The sequence below is a fragment of the Podarcis pityusensis genome (assembly GCF_964106645.2).
Source record: "Podarcis pityusensis genome assembly, chromosome: 9".
Lineage (NCBI taxonomy): Eukaryota > Metazoa > Chordata > Lepidosauria > Squamata > Lacertidae > Podarcis > Podarcis pityusensis.
The window spans coordinates 54799401-54822033 of NC_138034.1; the positions used below are offsets into that span (position 1 = coordinate 54799401).

General features: G+C 43.8%; 1 protein-coding gene across 4 annotated transcripts in view; it reads right to left on the bottom strand.

The window, feature by feature from the left end:
* Window positions 1-22369, bottom strand: part of NPNT (nephronectin) — a 62362-nt gene extending 39993 nt beyond the window's left edge. The window contains exons 1-2 of one of the 4 annotated variants that reach the window (XM_081020302.1): window positions 21846-22369; window positions 15852-15952 (exon numbers count right to left, since the gene is read on the bottom strand). In XM_081020302.1, coding sequence (XP_080876428.1) covers window positions 15852-15952; window positions 21846-21916 — 172 coding nt within the window. In that variant the 5' untranslated portion in view covers window positions 21917-22369. The remainder of the gene's footprint in view (window positions 1-15851; window positions 15953-21845) is intronic. The other 3 variants (XM_081020303.1, XM_081020304.1, XM_081020305.1) reach the window with 3 other exon arrangements.
* Window positions 22370-22633: the final 264 nt, after the last annotated feature.

Consider the following 22633-nt stretch of genomic DNA (forward strand, 5'->3'; position numbering starts at 1 on the left):
GCCGCTTCTGGCGAACCAGAGCAGCGCACGGAAACGCCGTTTACCTTCCCGCCTATTTATCTACTTGTACTTTGACGTGCTTTCAAACTGCTAGGTTGGCAGGAGCAGGGACTTAGCAACGGGAGATCACCCCGTGGGGATTTGAACCACTGACCTTCTGATCGGCAAGTCCTAGGCTCTGTGGTTTAACCCACAGCGCCACCCGCGTCCCAAGACCTCCTAAATGTAGCACAGTACAAAACAATACAGCCAAATTTCACATATATACCTTTTGCTACGAGTTTTGTTGGAAAGCAAATGGTGCCAGTTACTTGTGTATGGGGAAAATGGGTCTCAGTGTGCATGGGAAAGGATACTGTTTCCTTAATACACAATTCATTCCTCTGCGGTGTTTTGCTTAAAATACATTTTGATGTTTTAAAGCAACACGCTGGGGATGGGGGGGGAGCGGAACAGAATAGCAGAACCTCATTTTTGACATAAACACAACAATGCAGTTCTGTACTATAGGTACAGCATAGTTAAAGATTCACAAATTGAAGTATAAAGAGTTAAAATAAGAGTCCCAAATTAAAAGCTCTTTTAGTGAGAAAGTTCTATTCCAGGTCATCTTCAAGACCATCATTTAATTTCTACTTAAGAGTTCAGACTAGGGCATATTTAGTTATTATACAGAATTGCATTTATGTTCAAGCACACAACCCCCCCCCCCAAACAACTAGTGGCTTCCCCACCCGCACCCACCCCAATATCTGTAACTCACGAAGGCATTTCCTATGGGCAACACTCAAAAACAATCCCCACAATTAAGCATAAACATGCATGAAAAGGAATACAGTATCAGTAATTTGAGATGGCAGAATCTAGCATGTATTTTTATCCCCAAAGCATAAAGGAGGAACAGCAGTTTCTAGAGTGTTGTTTCTTTGCAGCTGTAGCAAGAAGGCAGAAGCATGCAGAGCTCTTGGTTATATAGCAGCATCTACAGCACCCTCCATAATCGTTTTCGCAAGCTCTGAACTTTCTTACATGCATTCTACTGCAAGTAGAATATCCTGCACAGATTAAGAGTCACACTCTTAATCTCAGGGAGGTGGGTTTGTCAGTGGCTACTGTCAGTGGGTCCTTTCAACTCTACAATTCTATGATTCATTGAGTGTTTTGTTGAAGAAGGCTAAGCAATGCAGCCAGTTATTACACTATATTTTCATTACCAAGGATATTTTACTGGTGATGACTTTAAAAAACAAAACTTTGGGTTGCATCCAGTGTCATGTTTAGTCACTTAGCACTACGCATGCACTGCTGGTGAAATGTTTGGCACCAGCAAAATGTTGCTACACAAGAGAATGCATAAGAAGATTGCTGAGAACTTTGTTGCACAACAGACAGTGCAACCTGATGCACAACAAGTTTCCACAAGTGCAACTGTTGCACTGGATTTATCTGTTGTGCAACATTAAAGCTCACCCATCCACTAGTGTAAGAGCCTGTTTGCTAGCAGACAGAGGCTAGTGGATGCAGCCCTGTCTTATTCTTTAACCGTTAGCTCCGTGGGTGTTAAAAGCTACATTCCGGTCCCTAAGGAGCTTTATCAGATATTGCTCAGTGTCATTAGTAGTAGAAAAGTGTCCCTGAAATACAGCTTGCTCAGTGCTGCTGAGCTTTCCCTGCAACGCATAGCCTCAGGGTCATGTTAGGTCCTCCCTAAGTTCACTGGTGTAGTGGGCAGGCAGAGGAGAAGTACCAGAGTTTTTCCTGAGAGCTGAAGCAATAGTGCCCTCATAAATGGGTGTGGGGCATTCCACTTTTTCTAATAATGACAATCCTGTGAGGTAGGCTAGGGTCAGATAGTGATCAGGGATGTGAACCCAGGCTTCACCAGACCAAGTTCAACAGGAAACCACTGTACCACCCTTCTTCAGCTTCCTATCCTATGAGTGTCAGCTCATCCCAATAAATTAGGTATTTATGCTACACATTGCTGTTGTGTGTGTGTCTGTGTGCACTTATATGTGTGTTGGGCTCAACACTGTTGGGCTCTCCTTGGGGGTGTTAACAATGGACTCTCCTTAGGAGAGAATACTCAAGGTTTGAGAAACACTGAACTAAGCATAAGCAAGATTCTTCCAGAGATCCTTGCAGTCTATCATTAAGGGGTGACAATTATTTCCCCTGCCCATACTCTATAAGCATGACATATTCCTGTGTTCTCAGTGTAAAGGCATCTGGTAATCCTGAAATGACCAGAACAAAGCCAATCAAGTCCAAAAACTTGAGATTACATTCTTTAAAAATCTGTGAACTGTCCTGCTTGCCATGCTTACATTTTTAGAAAGAAGTCCACTATTGCTCTGAAGATGTAGCAACTTTAAAGGCCACATGTGCAACATAGCTTGATTTGTTAAAGCTGCTGTGCAAACAACAAGCAACAATCAAGCATGCAGGTCAGCCCAGAATAGGTTCATCTTACCAAAATAACAACAAAGGCATATAGTGGCATTTTAAAACTATGTTACAAAGAACCCTGAGGCTCCATGTAAGCTTCTCAGAGGTTTCTAAATGAGAAGATCAATAATGATAGGCAAGTTTCTCTGAAAGACAGTTTGAATGTCCATATATTGGTCCATATATTTAGGATTGTGCTAGCATGCTCTCTCATTTCTCATAGTGCTATTCTATAGCTCAGCAGGCCTGGCAGAATTCTGTGCAAGCTGACAAGACCCTAAGTTAGTGATGGCCATTAACTTCAATAGGTCTACTCTGAGAAATATTTGTTGAATACAATCCAAAAGCTAAGAAATAAAATAAGTTTAAAAAAATGCAATTTAAAATCATATAGCACCTAGAATATCACTTTACAATTTGCTGCAACAGGCAAAAAAAATCCTTAACCTGTCCACCAAGACCTTCAGCAATTTTCAAGTGGTCCAGGTGCAAAAATTTGGGAATCACTTTATTTGCTGTTGAGTGGTACACATATTCTGTTAAACAAATAAATAAAATAAAATAAAAATGTGTGTATTTAAAAAGCAAAACACTAAAAGTAGATTGAGCAGAACTGTCACTCCCATTCAGGGGGGAGGAGGAAAGATGCTCAGAAATGATGTAACCCATATGCCTCATATTCAGCTATCTTTGCAAGTAGCCTTTCGTTCACCCAGCTCCTTAACTGCCTGGCATGCTAAGACCTTAATGTAATCGTACCCAGTATGCAATAGTATCACATAAATACACCATATGTGTCATCTAGTCACTTAACGTATTCCAGGCATTGCTGATTTCTAATTAAGGGGCAGCTTCTCAGCTGATGCAAAGCAACATTACTTTATAGCCTTCATCATGTGGCCAAAGGGAGACAGAGACAGTTTTGCCTTCCTGCACAGGGCTGGGGGACTGGGACCAAATTAAAGGACAAGTGGATTCTGAATATACACTAGAGGTGTGGTCTTCCAGATGTTAGACTCCCAGCATGGCCTAATGGTCAGGGGTGATGGTGGCTGAAGTCCGGCAACATCTGGAGGACCACAGGTTCCCCATTTCTCTCCGATATCCACAATGTTCTGGAAACCTTTGTCTTTGATGTTCAACCAAGTCATGTTTGCCTCCATCTGACAACACTATCAACTCTTCTCAAATTTATGTTGAGCCGAACCTACCTTTGCCCCATTTCAGTGCAGCACCAGTGTTTTGTGCAACACTAGCCCTGACCGGAGGGACGCGGGTAGCACTGTGGGTTAAACCATAGAGCCTAGGACTTGCCGACCAGAAGGTTGGCAGTTCAAATCCCCACGACAGGGTGAGCTACCATTGCTCGGTCCCTGCTCCTGCCAACCTAGCAGTTCGAAAGCATGTCAAAGTGCAAGTAGATAAATAGGTACTGCTCCGGCGGGAAGGTAAATGGTGTTTCCGTGCGCTGCTCTGGTTCGCCAGAAGCGGCTTAGTCATGCTGGCCACATGACCCGGAAGCTGTACGCCGGCTCCCTCGGCCAATAAAGCGAGATGAGCGCCGCAACCCCAGAGTCGGTCACGACTGGACCTAATGGTCAGGGGTCCCTTTACCTTTACTTTTAGCCCTGACTAGAGAGCTAGAAGCAGATCACAGTCATGCACTGTCTCCCTTGCCAAGAGGCCAGGTCTGCACAGGAGATGGACTTGAGGGTATAAATCCATGGCATGCGGTGAATTTTTTTGTAGGGGAATAGTTCAGGTCAAAGGCGCCAGCTTGTGAAGGCAACTTGGGGCGGGTGATGTCATGCATGGGATATCTTGACATCCTGACGTGAGTGTTGTGCCTCTGTCCCTAAACCAATCAGAACCTTCCCGGACTTTAGGAAGGAGGCACCAGGGGAACATTTAGGCGACTAGCCTAGTCACCCTAGCCCACTGACCACACCCAGTGGGATGCATCCATGTTGAGTCAGAGAGACAGAGTGGAGATTTTGCTACTAACCACCTTGCCCCCCAGCAGTCTCTCTATCCAAGCTGGCAGAAGTGGTCTTGAGTGTGATGCCAGAAACCCACCAGATGCTTGTCTTGGGAGATTTCAGCATCCATGTGGAGGCTACCTTGTCTGCCCCAGCTCAAGACGTAATGGCTGCCATAACAACCATGGGGCTGTCTCAGTACATCACTGACCCAACTCATTAGGCAGACATATCCTCAACCTGGTTTTCATGACTGGGCAGTGGGTTAATGTTTCAGTTGGAAGGGTAGATATTGAAACGATCTCATTATTTCCTGGATTCCATCTTGCCCCTAGAAGCCCAAATGACTTTGGCAGCATGGGATGTCTATTTCCAGCTACACCTGCTAGCTACAGCCTAGACAGGGATATCCTGGCTGCTGTGACCCACATTGTAGTGGATTCCCATTTAAACTACTGCAGGGTGTTCTATATGGGCTGGCTTTGAACACAAGCCTGGTCTTATTTATGTGCATATTGGGATGGAAGGGAAATTCCTATTTTCTGTGCAACAACCAAAACTCTTCTTTGCAGTATATAGAAGTGGTGAAGAGTTGGCATGGCTACAGGAAAATACCTTGAGGCACATACCACTCTTCTTCTGTATAGGAGCAAGGCCAAATTCTATTCCCTCAAAAATATGAGTGGGAGCTTTGCATTTCAATGGAGTGGGAAAAGGCTGACCATTTGCAGACCTGCATTTCTGGACACTTTTCAAAGATTTTCTTCTCTATAGTAAACATGCTGAAAGTTCTTACTGAGGTCAAATATGTCATTACCACACCAGCTTAGTTCCTCAGTGCAGGCCCATGCCACCAGAATGTTCTTGTGTAAATCTCCCATCTTCCTTGCACAGGAGGTGGTCTGGTGGATCATGCCCTGGTTTTAGATCACCTGTCCTCAAAGTAAACAGCAGAGGGGAAAGTCTTATCTGAGCATCTATAGAAAAGAATTTGCTTTCATTTGGCTTAATGTCCTTCTATGAGCCACACTTCTCTTTCTTGCCCAGATGGAGGACCAAGGGTTAAAACTCAGTGTGTTTTGCAAGTTTAGCATATCCAATCAGAAGCACCACTGAGTTTAAGGGCGCTTACTTATCAAATCATAGAATTATAGAGTTGGAAAGGACCACCACCCACCGGCTCACTCCAGTAATTAAAAGAGAAGGTGCTTCAACACCTTCAACACCCAATTGCCTTATAATTTACAAAAGTGATTATTGCATAGCAAAAATCTAGTACACCTGCAACATTTGTCCAAGATGGGGGGGGGGGGGATACATGACCAAAAAAGGACAAGTTAATCCACATAGTTACATATGACTGGGTTTAGTGAAAATCTCTATTACAGAAAAGAAAACCTGTGTTCGTGATAATTAACCAGATGCTCATAAACGGAGACATATAATTATTTGTGTCTGCCTTTTTTCGGTACACTGTGGCTGACTTAATCAGCTGAGTAAAATTTAATAATGTAACAATTCTGGAACTTAGCACACACTTTGCTGTTGAGGCAAGCATCAGCTTTGTTGGAAGCAGTAAGAGCAGGAATAGATTTCCTATATATCTCACTGAAGCAGCCAAAACAGAATCCAAAACCAGATGTGAGCTGTAAATCACTGTTGCATCATACACCCAAACCCTTACAAACAAGTAAAGGTAAGAGCATCCATTATTTATAGGTCCTTTTGTAAGAGGATTTAAAAAGAACTGTTGCCTTCGTCTTCAGCCGTGTACAGAAATTAAATACAGCTATAAACTGCATTATAAATCCTCATAAAAGACCAGGCACCTCAACAAAAGATTTCGCTGGTGTAGCACTCAATTGACTTTTTGATATTCCCTTCTCTTCATATTAACTGAAGTCTGGAAAACAGAATTAGCCACACCCAGGACCTTGTCTTCACTTGTTTCTGGGGGAAGCTAGTTGCTGGGAAGCTAGATGCTATAGAACCTGGACCTTAACATAAGGGGTTGATAAGACTAAAATCTAAATGGATTTGTTGCAATGAAGTTTCAGTTACTTCATTCCAGTTACTGGCATCCAAAGACTCTCTAGAGCGACACAAAATGAGTTTATTTGAGTTTCTTTTTAAATGCACTGTCGATTCCTATTTTCAGATCAAGATATAATTTCCCCAAGTTCAGTAATTTGGTTTGTGTCTTTAGAATTCTCTTCTGGCTGACACCTACACTGAAACCAGGCTTCCATGTTTGCTGCAAGGCTAATCAACTAGAAGAAGATGCTAAACAGCTGCAGCCAAAGTGATGCCCTCTAGCTGGTGTTGTGGTGCGACTCCTATTAGCCCCAGCCAGCATAGCCAATGGTTAGGCATTATGGGAGTTGTAGCCCACCAAAGATATTTGCTACTCCTGGGATAAGGATATGTCTGCATCTATTGCAGCTTTGTCCTCATTTCCCCTTTTATTGCTCCTCACTTGTTCAGAAAAGAGTAAGGGACAAGTAAACACACAACTATGTTGGTCCAAGTGGCCATGTTGGTCCAAGTAGACATGGCAAACTGGTAAAGATACTCTGAGATAAATGCAGCAGGACACCTTGAAACTTGGATGACAATGTTCTTAAGTACATCCATACATTGCAATGGATGCTGAGGGGAAATTAGTACTGACCTTTCTGTGACAAATGTGGAAGTGGAGCTCTAGCCAGGGACATTAGCCAGGATGAGATGCTGACTGCACCAGTTGTTCACAGTATGTTTTGGGACACATGACATGAAGAACAGCTGGTACAAACTTAGTTTTCAACAGTGTAGGATTTAAGCTATCAAAAAGCAGTATCTTGCTAAGTACCTGATACTGGAGACAAACAGCAGGGATTGACTATCACCATTAGGCCCAGTTTGTGATATCTGCAGAGTCTTCCAGCTGGTTAACCACTGGGAGAAAGTATACTAGTCTAGACGGATCTTTGATCTGACCAACCAGGCTATTATTTTCTTGTTAAGAAGTCAATGGCCATGTTTGCATGTAACACTAAGCCCTGGTGGTTTATGTTAGCCATGCTTTGGTTAATAAACAATGGCTTACAAAACCATAGCTTAATGTTGCGTGGAAACAGGATCATTGTGTATGGCACCCATGTTTCTACAGTGCCTTGTACAAAACTAGTTTTAGTGGGAGCAGCATTACCTAATCCAGGCATAGGCAAATGTTTGGGACTAAAATTCCCATCATCCCTGACCACTGGTCCTGTTAGCTAGGGATGATGGGAATTGTAGTCCGAAACATCTGGAGGGCCGGAGTTTGCCTATGCCTGACCTAATCTAACCCCCAGTCTGAGAACTTGCGAGGATTCTTAACACCTTTGTCAGACTACAGTGTTCTGCTGACACTGATTTAGAAAATCCAGCAAACACAGCAAGCTATGCCAGTCCCAATAGGGCCCTGCTCCAATCCCATTAAGAGTGTACACGGCTCATGAGCAATGTCAAGAAAAAACAGCAGCTACTTAGCTAAAATAATAATAATATATGACTGCATGCACACACGTGTACACCAGGCAGAGGGCCTTCTCGGTGGTGGCACCCACCCTGTGGAACGCCCTCCCACCAGATGTCAAAGAGAAAAACCACTACCAGACTTTTAGAAGACATCTGAAGGCAGCCCTGTTTAGGGAAGCTTTTAATGTTTAATAGGTTATTGAATTTTAATATTCTGTTGGAAGCCGCCCCGAGTGGCTGGGGAAGCCCAGCCAGATGGGCAGGGTATAAATAATAAATTATTATTATTATTATTATTATTATTATTATTATTATTATTGTGTGTGAGCAGCGGCAGAGCAAGCTCATTGGGCACTTGGGGTAGCGAGTGTGTCCTGCGCCTGGGGGCAGGGCCAGGCAGGACACTCCGCAGGGCCTCCGAGAAGTCTGCCTGCCTCCTCCCACTCAGCCGCCCTACAGCTGAGGGGGAGGGGGGAGGCGGACTGTTTGGGGCAGCACAGAGCCTGCGGGTGCCCAAGCCACCGTGTCACTCCCAGGAGAGATGTGTGACTCGGGTGTACTGCAGGCTCTGCGGTGAGTGCCGCCCAGCATTTTGCCACCCCGCTCAGTTGTGACACGCAGGGCAAACTGACCCCACCGCCCCCTTCCTCCACGCCCCCCTCTATCTATCTATCAATCTATCTGTCTGTCTTTTGAAGTCTGTGTCTTTAATCCAAACATAGGATGCCATTGTTATAAAAGGAGCACACACGTTGAAACCAGGTACTGCCTGCAAGGGCTCATCACTGGATTCATCACATATTAGTTTATGTGATGAGTCCAGTGCTGCCACTTAAGAAACTGCAGAACTTTCCATTCCATAGCACAGTAGGTATTTCTCCTTTGGAGCCAAAGTTGCACATTAACTTTTAGAGGATGTGCCATGTTTTATGCCGACTGCACTCAACGGTGAAGCAATACTGCTAATCTACTTTGCTATACAACCCTGTCATACTTCCTGAGAACTGTCACCTGGAGCAGTCTGTACCACTTTGGATCCCAAATGAATCATTGGTATAAAGCTTTTAAGAAACCTGCCAATTTATCCTATAATTTTTTCAGGAGCTTTTGTATCAGGCACATTTCAAGTCAATGAAAGTGGTAACCGGTTGGTCTCAACTAAGTAGGTCGGGGGGAGGGGGGAATCAATGATCCAAAGCAGATCTGCCTTGTCTAAAACCAGCTTGCTCATGAAACGGAACACTTTCTACTTCTATCCAGTCATCTATAAATGTTTCATGTTATCATTTACTAATAATACTATGAATTATCCAACCAAATACAGGCCAGTAAGTCTTCTAACTTTTTGGCCTGTTTGGCTGGATTATTTACAGGCCTCCTCTTAAAACTGGCATCAGACTTGCCCTGCTCCAGTCTCTTGTTATGCATCATGGTTTGCCTGTATGTAATTATAGAAAAAGCTGCTAAAATGGGAGCCCATTGCTTGATGCTGAAATTCCATCTTTAGCACAAGCATGAAAAATCTCTTTTCTATCTGACTAAAGCTGAAAATAACAATGACTTTAATACTATTGGCAAGCAGGTGGGGGGGGGGACTATGTCTTAACAGCCCAATCCTGTGTTTATTGTTCTGCTATTGCTTCTCTGTTCCAAGTGTCCAATGTGTTTTAAAATTTCGATTTCCATGTGGTTGTCTAATGCAGCCTTTGCAAAGATGATGCCCTGAAGATATTCTGAACTACATCACCCATCAGCCAGCACATACTAATGGGAGCTGTAGTTCAAAACCTTGGGAGGGCAGCAGTCTGGCAAAGGTTGCATCTAATATATCTATTTTTGATTCTGTTTATGAAGCCTGAGCTTAGGATGTGTAGCCTGCCTGCCTTGGTGTCATGTTAAGAAGCTCAGTCCCTGTGTCCATTCAGGTTCTTGGTTTTCTCTTGGTTTGTACTTTCTGCTTTGGTCTTGTCAAAAAGCTTGATGGCTAGAGCTGTGCTTAATGTTTGCCTACAAATATTTTCAGTGATTCTATGGGATCTGAAATATCCCACACCTTTTTCCACAGCCCACGCATAACTACTCCACTAGCAGATACTTTAGTGCTTCTCAAACTTCTTCCAGGGAACACTGATGCCATTGTATAGCAAATCCACTTGGACAAAGCTAATTCAGAAGGCACACAATGCTTAACATAACCAGTCAAATTTAGTTGCTTGATGGTGTCTCTGGGGGCAAAGGGAGCTATTTCAAAGTGAGGAGGCAATGTTTCCTGTGTTGTATTGTCAGGACTCTGAATGGGCAAACACTTCCACACCTTTTCAAAAACTCCTCTTAAAAAAAAGAAATCTGAAAGGAAGAAGGGATTTGCTGGTGAAGAAATCTTCACAAAGCACCCGCCCCCATTGTTTCAGATCAGCCCTGCTGGTGACCTTTTCAACACACCAAATGGTATTTGTCACTTTAGTGATGAACTTTTAGTTTCTAATAGGAAGGAATTCTATCTTGATGTATTTATTTCAGGCATTAGGTAGATATTTTTTTCCTACTGGTTCTTGCTCCTTTGCCTTCAACAGATACTTGTTCAGCAGACATTAATGCTTATCTACATGTTGTGTATAGGACGCGGGTGGTGCTGTGGGTGAAACCACAGAGCCTAGGACTTGCCGATCAGAAGGTCGGCGGTTCGAATCCCCGCAACGGGGTGAGCTCCCGTTGCTCGGTCCCTGCTCCTGCCAACCTAGCAGTTCGAAAGCATGTCAAAGTGCAAGTAGATAAATAGGCGGGAAGGTAAACAGCATTTCCGTGAGCTGCTCTGGTTCGCCAGAAGCAGCTTAGTCATGCTGGCCACATGACCCGGAAGCTGTACGCCGGCTCCCTCGGCCAATAAAGCAAGATGAGCACCGCAACCCCAGAGTCGTCCACGACTGGACCTAACGGTCAGGGGTCCCTTTACCTTTACATGTTGTGTAGATCAGGCATAGGCAAACTTGGCCCTCTGGATGTTTTGAGACTATAATTCCTATCATCCCTGACCACTGGTCCTGTTAGCTAGGGATGATGGGAGTTGTAATCCCAAAACATCTGGACGGCCGAGTTTGCCTATGCCTGGTGTAGATCTTTATGCACCGATCTCTGTAAATCAAGCTCCTGCTAAGTCCCAGGAATTTTTTTCTGAAAATGTATTTGAGCATGAAGTCATTGTGCAACCTCAAGCAAAGCATTTTCTCTTGCTGCAACTTTCAAATCTGACTTTGGCTCCATCCATGTACCAATAGCTGGGGTTAGGTAGAGGAGCACTAGGTGCCTCTTTCTTTTCCCCCAATAAATGAATGCATGTGGAAGAAGAACCCATTTGTGTTCTGTACAAACTCTATTGTAATAAGCATGCATGTTTTACTTTCAGCGCTGCCTGAGCACCTATATGTTAGGTAAGCACACACACACACACACACACACACACACTTCATAAAGGAGCCCCCAAACAGATAATCAGCACTGCTACCTTAGGCTCAGAGAGCACCGTGGTCTGCTGCCCTCTACCCCAAGTCTCCCCTGTTCTTGGAGACAAAGGGCAGAAGGAACAGGTGCTGCTGGCGTAACCTGTCGAGTTTGCAAACTCCTAGGATGGAGGTTAGGTGAACTGTTGGCAGAACACATTGGCTCTCCCTCTGTGAATCTCTCTCATCAGATAGGGGCCTATTGCACCTGCAATAAGCAGCACCCAGTCAGTGTGGGATGCACAAGCTCCATCCTGGTTCTATCTTCCTGCTGCCTCCACCCACCATGACACCATGTGACTCCTCTTTCACCTACAGGCCTGCACAACTTTTGACCCATTAAGCTGAACCCAGCCCAGCAGTCATGCATGGGAGCATACTAGGGACTCGCTAAACCTGTTTTTGCTGCCCACCTGAGACTACAAAAATTGGGGGGTGGGGAGATATGTTGTCAAGCACATTGCAAGCCACCTTATAGTTTTAGTGGGCTGAATTCAACTTGGCAGGTCACTCATTTTTCAGACTTGCCCAGTAGTAAATGGTGATTTCCTTCGCAGGGTTACTGCAAGAGTAAATTAAATGGGATCTGCAAAGTGTTTTGTATATTAAGAGTGATAACAGCAGTTACAAAGATGGTGCGGATCATTCGCAGAACAATTACTACTCTTCTTATATGGCATCTTCCTTAAAACCCAGCTGAAATCTCAAGTAACTCTGTTAATCATTGCAATTTTGTTTGCTCTTCCTTAAGGGAATGGCTCCAGTGACCATTTTTAAATAATGTTTAAAAATAATTACACAAAACCACTGGCTATTATCTGCCCCTGGATCCAAAAATGGTATTCTTGAATTGTTTGAATAAAAACATGCCTTCTCCCCTCAAAAGAGATGAGATTGGTTTATTTTTTTTCTTTAAAGAAGCTAAATGGGTAACAAAGAATTTGTTATTTAATGTGGCTCAGGAAATAATAGCCTGGTAACCTATTTATTGTGGATAAGAAGAAATGATGCCAAATGAAAGTGATATAACTGGATCCTACTATTCCTGACAACTTCCTAATCATTTGACCAGCATTTATTACATTGATGTAAAGTAATGATTTTCATGCCTTATATCACTAACTAAATGTGAATCGTTTTCACATTTATATGTGAAACTTCAGTGGAGTTTCTAGGAAATGTATCCAAAGCTGTTATTACACAAGCAGAATAAACTTCCACTTGCACAATGAAACTTCCTCCCCACCGCAGATCCTCAGCACTATGGGTGGAGCCAGGATTTTTTTTGGGGGGGAGACTTTGTCGGGGGAGTAGGACTTTTGTTAGGCAGGACAGAATCCATGTGATTGGTCAGTTATTGTTTTACTTGGAGGGGCAGCTGCTCCCCCACCTCTGCTTGGCTACACCCATGCTCAGCACCCTCAAAATCTGCTCCAGAGAATGGAAGGGGGGGGGGACTTTCCCAAATACATTATGGAGGTGCATAGGGTCTTAAGCAGAGGAAGAGGAAGTCACGTTGTATAAATGCATTGTTCTTTCCTTCAGTTCCTCCCTCGATACTTTATTTTGTTTTAAGATATTTGCGAATTGAGATGTTTTAGGTTTGCATTTAAATGGTTCGAAATGTTTTGAGATGCAAACTTATATAAATAGGGTTCTTTTTTAAAAAAAGAAAAATAAATATTGTTCATTGCCCAACTAAGTTAAGCATTTTTCACTTAGATTTATTTCAATGGGAGAATTAAGCTTAGGTGCAACTCTTTCCCATTAGAAACCGTGGGAGACTGAAATGTTCAACTCTGGTTGGATTGCACCCATTTGTGCTCGGAGTACAGAGGTAAAGTTCTAATTAGATTTGTCAACTGCAGAGCATCAATCAGCAGAACCAATAAAAACCTTAATTTGGGGCAGGAAAGAAGCACAAATGTCACACTGCAACCAACTGCATTCCATCACAATAATGAAGACAGATTGATGCTTGAAGAAATGTACTTTATCAATTGTGAAGAAAGCTTTGTGGTTGATTGTCTACAGCGTGCCAGATTTTGCATTTTTATTGTTGCCACAGGCTTCGTTTTGCGCAGGACTAGAACCAGCTGATAGAAATTGCAGAGAAGCAGATTTAGGATAAACACTAGGAGAAGCTTCCTAGTAGTAAGAGCTCTTAGATAGTGGAAACATGGCTGGTGCAAAAGGTTGCACTGCCAGGTCCTCCTCCTCCTCCCATCACCCTCTCCTCTGCCTCTTCCCCATCATTGTTGCTTCCTCACTACCCCTCCTCCTCCTATGCTCCATTCTCCCCCACGGCCACTCATCTTGCCGCCACATTATTGTGGTGGTGGCACTGGCAGTTTTCCTGCCTTCCCCTTTGCCTCCTCCCTACCCCACTCTGAGGAAGGACCATGGAGCTCCTTGAGAGCCAGTATGGTGTAGTGGTTAAGAGCGGTAGACTCATAATCTGGGGAACCGGGTTCGCGTCTCCGCTCCTCCACATGCAGCTGCTGGGTGACCTTGGGCTAGTCATGCTTCTTTGAAGTCTCTCAGCCCCACTCACCTCACAGAGTGTTTGTTGTGGGGAGAAAGGGAAAGGAGAATGTTAGCCGCTTTGAGACTCCTTAAAGGGAGTGAAAGGCGGGATATCAAATCCAAAGCTCTTCTTCCTTCCTCAGAGCAAGGCATTCTGGGTGAGGTGTCTAGGAGACTGCCTGCGCTGCCACCGGTACTGCAACAAGCTGAGTAAATGCTGCTCAAACTTTTAAAAGTTTGAAGTGACTCATTGTAAACATCTTTTTCTAGCTGCAGCAAACTACAACAGTGGCACTTGCCAGGCCCAGAATGCCTCAGTCAGAGAAACAACACTCAGAATGAGGCAAGGAGAAAGAAAATGTGGAGAGCAATATAATAATAATAATAATAATAATAATAATAATAATAATAATAATTTATTATTTATACCCCGCCCATCTGGCTGGGCTTCCCCAGCCACTCTGGGCAGCTTCCAACAAAATATTAAAATACCGTAATACATCAAACATTAAAAGCTTCCCTAAACAGGGCTGCCTTCAGATGTCTTCTAAAAGTCTGGTAGTTGTTGTTCTCTTTGACATCTGGTGGGAGGGTGTTCCACAGGGTGGGCGCCACTACCGAGAAGGCCCTCTGCCTGGTTCCCTGTAACCTGGCCTCTCGCAATGAGGGAACCGCCAGAAGGCCCTCGGCACTGGACCTCAGTGTCCGGTAGAACGATGAGGGTGGAGACGCTCCTTCAGATATACTGGGCCGAGGCCATTTAGGGCTTTAAAGGTCAGCACCAACACTTTGAATTGTGCTCGGGAACTGAATGGGGTGGCTGGGAGCACAAGCAGGGCCAGAAGGGTGACAAGGCAAGTAAGTGGAGAGGGGTTGCCACATCACCATCCTCTCCACCTGCTATACAAGACAAATGTCTTCTTAGCTTGCCTTGTTATGGCACTGGCCTTGAGTGAAGCGGACTGCCTCAGGAGGTGGCGGGCTCTTGTTCTCTGGAGGTATTCAAGCCAAGGGTAGCTAGGTGTCAAGTAGGCATCCTGAACTGTAATCTCTGGCTTGAGCAGGGAGTTGACCTCCATGGTCGCTTCCAACTCTAATTATTTTATGATTCTGTGATTGTGAGATTGTGTCTAATCTGGTGCAAACATAGAAAAATATGCAAGTAGGCAACAGAAAACATGGCAATCTATGTCTGGCTACTTTGGTCAGCTTTCCAATTCAACTGAAAGCCAGCATTTCGGTATTCCCATCGCTTCTATAGCTTCTAGCTGAATGCTTCTTTTTCAGAAATTGTAGTTGATAAAGTTGACAGGGCAATGAGAAAGTGAGAAATGTTATTAATATATGTACCACCGCAAGACACTGTCAGGTTAAATACTGGAGCATAATCTGGGAAGGATTTATTTTAATCTTTTTCCTTTAACTTCAGTAAGGATGTTTCTGAAAGGTTCTTGTTTAACCTTCTCTAAATGTTATTAAAGAACAAAATATACAGCTAAAAACTGCTTATGATTGCAATAAGTTCCACCCTTTTTTCGGAAAATTGGGAACAGAAAATGTTAATCTACAAACAAAAATTATGTAGATAAACTTTTTCAAAAACAAAAACCACCCTGAATCAAATGTAATGCTGTAAAAAATAATAATAATGAAATGAAGATACATTTGGTTTAATGCTGTATTTAATTTCCATAACTTACAGTACTGTTCATATGGAAATCTGGAGTTTAAAATGGGTAAGATTCTTAACCTGTCAGTGTCCCTCTAGGTGAAAGCAAAAGCCCCATGTACATTATAAGCCCTGCATCATGTGAGTGTCTGTGATTATATGAAAGCCATTATTAGAGAGGAACAAGCCCTGTTTTAAAAGGCTCAAAGCCCCAGCAGTGGTGATACTCACGTTGGCATTGGCCCCATGAGTGGCGAGCCCAGCCCCAGCAGCAGTCGACTCTGCTTCCAAAACGGCACAATCCAGTCGTGGAAAGTATTTGCCTGGGCCACCTGCACCAACGCCAAAAATAAATTTGGAAAAGAATGAACATGAGGACACATGGTTGCAAGGAGTCCAGCAGCTCATCTAGCCTAGTCCTGCTGCCCTGTGACACAATATTGACATTCTATACTTATAGGATTCTTGACAAAAGGCCTCTAAAACCTTTGGACTGAAAATTTCCACTGGAGACAGTTACTGTCTTCCTTAACAACTCACTCCAGTACACTGAACTGCACCTGTTACTTTAAAGCAGGATTCGGGTGTATTCAGACACACAAGTTCGTGATGGTGCATCTGCAAGACATTACTTGATATCACAGCTATCACTTGATGATTATGCAAATATAGCATCATAACAGAACTTTCCATCTTTCCCATGTCAACTCAGAGGCAGTATTTTTCATTGCAGTATGTTCGTTCAGTTGCCAGCTGTCAGGTGCCAGCAGGGGGGGAAATCAGTGACGCGCACGCAGGTGTGAGACAGGCTACAGGAAAGTTTTGCAAAGGTTAAGATTAATGGACCTTCCTGCCAACTGAAATCTTTTTCAGAAGCCATTGTTCCTTGTCCTGTCCTCAAAAGGTAAAGTGCACCCTTGTTTTATCTCTTCATGCTTCTATGTAGATATTTTGGTTAACTAAAATACCCTCCTTTATCATCTCTTCTTCGCTTAACATAACCCATTTCCTAAGTGTTGCATCATAAGAAACATACCTTTATCATGCTTTTAGTTTTCCTTTTAGGTTAGATTCACACAATAACTACCCTGACAAGGAGGCTTCTCAAAATCCAAAGCATGGGGAAACTACCATATGGCCACATGCCCTAAAATCAAAAATATTGCAAAGCATTTCCTGGTGGTTGTGATGGTGCCATGAAATCTTCAGAGCCAATGGAACTCCTACAGACAGAACTGCTCACTTGTATGGGACAGCCTTTGCAAGGTCTGAATTGTAAACAACCACCCTCTTCCTCCATAATGTTTAGAAGGTTTTACTATCCCAAACCCTTGTATCCCACCATGAATAGCCATCCATCCCTCTGTTCTGTTTGTTCTATGCTTGTCTCTTCTGCTCCATGTTTTTTCATGAAACCATGGGTAGTCGCAGTGTGATGGGCCACGGTTCCAGCACCCCCTTAGCTTTGGGTGGAGGGATTCTGAAGGCTCTGTATAACCCACCACCAATGAGACTCAGGTCTTTGTTAGCTTGGACAACCGCTCTTACATTGCTCTCATACATTCTCATTTAGAAACACAGGAAGATTTCTTATACTGAGTCAGAACACAGATACAGCAGTTCTCCAGGGCTTCTTCTAGTCCTACCTGGAGATGCCATAGATTGAAACTGAGACCTTCTGCATGCAAAAGAGATGATCTACCACTAACCTATGGTCCTTCCCTTTCTTTCATGATACTGTGCTCAGTGGAACTTGTTATGCCCCACAGGGATATTACTAAAGTAATAAACTAGGTGTAGGGGACCTTTGGTCCTCCTGGTGCTGCTGAACTACAACTCCCATCAGCCCTAGCAATTATGGTCAATGGGCAAAGTTGATGGGAGTTGTAGTTCAGCAACATCTGGAGAGCTGATGACATCCCCACAGCTATGTACAAGTCCTGGCTATGATCTTAGGACCGACATCGATAAAACTTATACATATATACATGTAACTTTCCTATTCTCCTCCAAATCCATTTGAAGCACGTTCTAACTTCAGAAGATGATTTCCCCTGCTTCTTCCCCATCCTCAAGATATGGGAGGTGATTGAGCCTCTTGTGGGTTGCCCTGTACCTCTGGGGCTCTTGTGGCACCTTGGAATTACAACACAACTGCGACAATCTCCAGCTCTCCTCCCAAGTTTGAAGCAACTGAGGTGTGGAATTGTCCCCAACACCGTGCTGAATTTCAGAACAGCAGTGCAAGAACCCAATAAAAATACTACCCTAGGGGAATAGATGGAATCCTGGTGACCACAAATGTTGGGTTGACTATCATGAACAAGTGGAATTTGTGGACCCTGACACTACACTGCAATGCACAATGAGGTAGGAATAAAACATACTTTATTGGAGCAAAGTGTCCATATGAGATAAATGTCAACTGCTAAACAAATTGAGAAAAGCACAGTTAAAGGAAAGACCTTTTCATGCAAGATCCTGTTTAGTCTTTTCTACATTCTGCATGACCTACTCCCTAATTTGCATCAAAGTTTTTCATCACATTTTGACATATTATAGCTGTAGCAATTACACACACATTCCAGCTCTTCAGCGCTCATTTTCGCATTTCACTTATCTAGATTCATGTTTAAACTTGAGCTGCAGTCTTCTTGGTATACTGATTCACTGACTCTGTGCTCAAGACATCAACTTCTGACTTATTTAGCTTATAAAATAAGATTTGTATATTAAATGGGATTTTTTAAAATAAGCCATCCAGCAGATCCGTATGATTGTGAAGTAAAATGGATTATTGGGCACATAGCAAGAAGAAATTGCAGGAATTGCTGTTACTGCATTGGTTCTCATGCTACATTTACTAAATAGAAACTCAATGGCTGTGTTCAAACACAGTGCAAAACCACAGTTTAGCACTACGTAAATGAGCCTAGCCTCATTCTGGGCTCTCACACTCCTCCCTCCCCTTTCTGTACTGCTGGGATAAGAAGTTCAGAAGCTTTTGCTTTCTGTTTTAATTAATCACAGTTTGTCATTTCATCTGAACCGAGGATAGTCATTCAACATTAACTATGGCTGGCTTCCGAACAAGCCAATTTAAAACCATGGGTAGTTGAGATAGCTTGTTAAACCACAGTGAGTGTTAAAAACCAGTTAGGATGTAACAACAAATCGCAGTTAATTAAAAGCAGAAATGAATGCTTCTGAACTTTTCCTCCCAGCTGTGCGGGAGGAGGAGAGAGAAGGGAATGTGCAAGCCTGAGAAAAGTTGAAGTCTTCTAGGCTCTTTCACACAACACTAAATCATGATATAACATTATATTCAAATACAGACAGTGCTGCATAAATATCCAAACCATGTAAAGAAATGCATGCATACATGAAAATAAGTTTCTGAATGTGTATTATTAGGAACAGCAAGCATAAATAAGATGCACATCCAAATGTGTGTTAGGAACTGCCCCTAGGTACACATCCAGCTACAGATTTCATCCATGCACACTTCATCACTTTCAGCTGGATGAGTATTCAGTTGGGTATGCATCTCCACACCACTGCATCTAGTCACAAGTAACTACCATTTTTACATATAAAAAGAACTCAATCAAAACAACTGCATAAGGTGGATTCGCACATGTGGCTTAAATAGTTGAACCTTAACTGTTGTTAGGTTCTGTGGTATTTCTTTTACAAAGAAAAAAAAAGGAAGAAGCATTTCCAGTCAATCATTCTACCACACAGATCTGCAACCTTTAGTAAAAACCCTCCATACTGCTTAAAAGGATGAAAGACAACTGAGCTACCCCTGGCAGTGAGCCAGTGTGGTGTAGTGGTTAAGAGCAGTAGACTCGTAATCTGGTGAACCGGGTTCGCATCTCCGCTCCTCCACATGCAGCTGCTGGGTGACCTTGGGCTAGTCATGCTTCTTTGAAGTCTCTCAGCCCCACTCACCTCACAGAGTTGGGGAGGAAGGGAAAGGAGAATGTTAGCCGCTTTGAGACTCCTTCAGGTAGTGATAAAGCGGGATATCAAATCCAAACTCTTCTTCTGGCAGAGGCAGATTTAGGGCAGCGTGAGCATCTTATTGGTGCCCCCCATTTAGTTCAATGTCATTTTATTACATGCTATTTATATCATTGCTGTATTGCTATAAACATGTTTATTGCTAGCCAGCTTACGATGGCTTGCTTCAAAATGCAGGGTAGAAATAATACAAAGTACCTCCATATGTGCAAGCTTCTCCAAATTAGGTGCAGTTGCACATGCAAATTTCAGATACTGTGAAAGCCACAGGAGCTCATTACATTGACTGCAAACTATATACAAAAAGGGTTGGCTACACCTCACTATCCCCAGGTGTCTTCATAAATTCCTTAAGAAAAAGACACTGTGTCAGTTTGCAGACTTTCGTCATTTCCAGTCAATGAATGAGGCAAATTTCCAGGTGTGCCTTTTTTCCTTGGCTTGGGGGATACCAGAGAACATTAAACAGATTCCACTGGAAACTAACACCTCCCAGTCAATTTGCTTGCCACTGCCATGTGCACCATGGCATCTAAAAAGGAAACTGTTTTGTAACAGTCATCAATTCACCACAAATTTCAAATTGAGATGGCTTTATATACAAAATACACAATAGCCATGATCTACCTGATAAATCACACAGAGATTATTGGCTATTTTGCATGGAAGTAGCAACTGAGTAATAAAGTTATAAAGAACTCTGGGTTGCCCAAACCTGTCAAAGCTTGTCTATCTCACATCTCCACACAAGTGAAGTATGTACATTCCATGAGGGAATGCAAGCTAACCCTACATTTCACAGCTTTTCTATTTCCTACTTTAGATACCTGTTTTGCAGCTACACAAGTATGTCTGGAAAACACACACACACACACGCACACACACACACACACACACACACACGTACTTGGGGTATTATGAATATTTGCAGACTTGATGTTGGTTGTACAATTCACCTAAGGGATGTCCCTTCTCTGCACCATGTAAATATATATATACATAAATGAGTTTTGGAGGTTTCAGCTATTCAGTTTTGACAATCTGCACAATTCTGCATAAATAAAGGGGAAATGGTTGCCAATGCACACACAGCAATGTACTTTATTCTGAAGTTCTTGTTGATATGTTTCCCTTTTGTGAGATGTGTCAAAAGTATCGTGGAAAAAGAAATCCATGGAATGCAGCCAACATCCATTGATATGACTGCCACACACCCTTGTCTTCTTCCTGTCAATTAATCCAGAGCAATTTTCCTTTGGTTTCATATGCAGTACAATTCCTCATCCAGATTAGAACCCCCAACTAAATCGTTGCCACCTGCTCTAAGAAAGTAATAGGAATCCACCCTTTTAGTTGACCTTACAGTTAAAAGCCCATAAGGAAGAATCAGTCTAGATTAGGAGTTGAATTGTGCACACACTTACTCAAAGGCAAGTTCCGGAGAACAAAAATGGAAGTTATTTTCAAATAAAACACACCTAGATTGTGTTTAACATAATCAATACTCCAGTATTATAAATGATATGCTCTGATAAATAAGCAGGATTGAAAACAACCCATTCCTACAAATGCAGCCCCCCAGGCCAAGAAAACTGCTGTAGTGACACTGACAGTGAAATCCTAGCTACGTCTACTCAGAAGTAATTCAACGGCTCTTATTCCCAGGCAAGTGGGCTTCAGATTGCAGCCTAAATTGTGCACCAGAAGTCCCCGATTTGACTCATTCCTCCGTGAAACAAGCCATCTCTATGTGTGTCAATGTCCCGTATTTGCAACAAGGAGACACTGACCTGCCTCGTAGGATTGTTGTAGTCCTTGTTATTAGTTACTGCATGGGGAAAAGGGGAACAAACTAACCCTCCCCTTCCCTTATTTCTACGGATTATGCTCCTGTGCCCTCTGCAGTTGGGGTTTGCAGGTGCGTCTGCCGCGTGTGTTTTTTCCCGAGTGCCGAGCGCGCGCCAAGCGCCAGATCTGTCCCTTGCACACTCCGGAAAAAGCCCTGACCTCTCGGGCAAGCGTGGGGCGAATGTGTCACGACGACGAGTCTCCCCGGCTGGCAAGTTGGGACTCCCAGGTTCCCCAGAGGAGCCTGAGCCCGCCCGCCCGCCCGCCGCCCTGGGTCTTTCTCGCCTCGCCTCCCCATCCATCTACCCACCCGTCGGTCCAGTGTCCAAAGTGTCCAAAGTCTGCCCTTACCTTCCGTCGAAGTCCCCTAAAGCCTCCAGGTAGAGCCAGGACAGAATGATTAACCTCAGGGATAAATCCATGGTCGGGAAGGGAAGACAGACAGAGAGAGAGAGAGAGAGAGAGAGAGAGAGAGAGAAGGAGGGAGGAGAGTAGCCTCGGCGCGTCTCTAGCAATAGAAACGACGGTAGCAGGTTGGGGAGGGATGCGAGGCGGCGAGGGCGAAGGCGCACGGATTCCTTCTCCTCTCGGAGGCGCTCCCAGCCAAGCGCGCGCTGTAAACTGAACTCCGGGTGCCCTCGGGGCTGTTGCTAATCCTGGCTGGCGGAGGGATGGGCGGAAGAAGAGAGAGAAGTCCACGAGCAGCAGCAGCAACAGGAGGAGGGAGCCCCCTTCTCTCTCTCTCTTGCGTCCCTGCCTTTCTCTCACTCGCTTCCTCCCTCCCTCTTCCTAAAACGAAGGAGACGCTGCGCTCTGAAGGCGGCGCTGCCGCTCACCAACGAAAGAGGCGCACGCGAGCGCAACCTCGCCACCTTCCCCCGCGGCTCTTTCTCCTTTGGCAGCGGGGAAGAGGAGCGCAGGCTGGGAGGCGGAACTTATTTGTTTCTTTTACTTATTCCTCCCCCCTCACCCCACCATTCATTAAATCTCTGTCCTTCCTTGCCTCTCACCAGACAGTGATAAAGCACCTACAAACATCCAGCAATTAAAACCATTCGAAACCATCTCCATCTATAAAAACAATTGCAGATGCAGACTTCTCAGCACCGCAATGGAGAACTTATTTTACCAAACAGGGA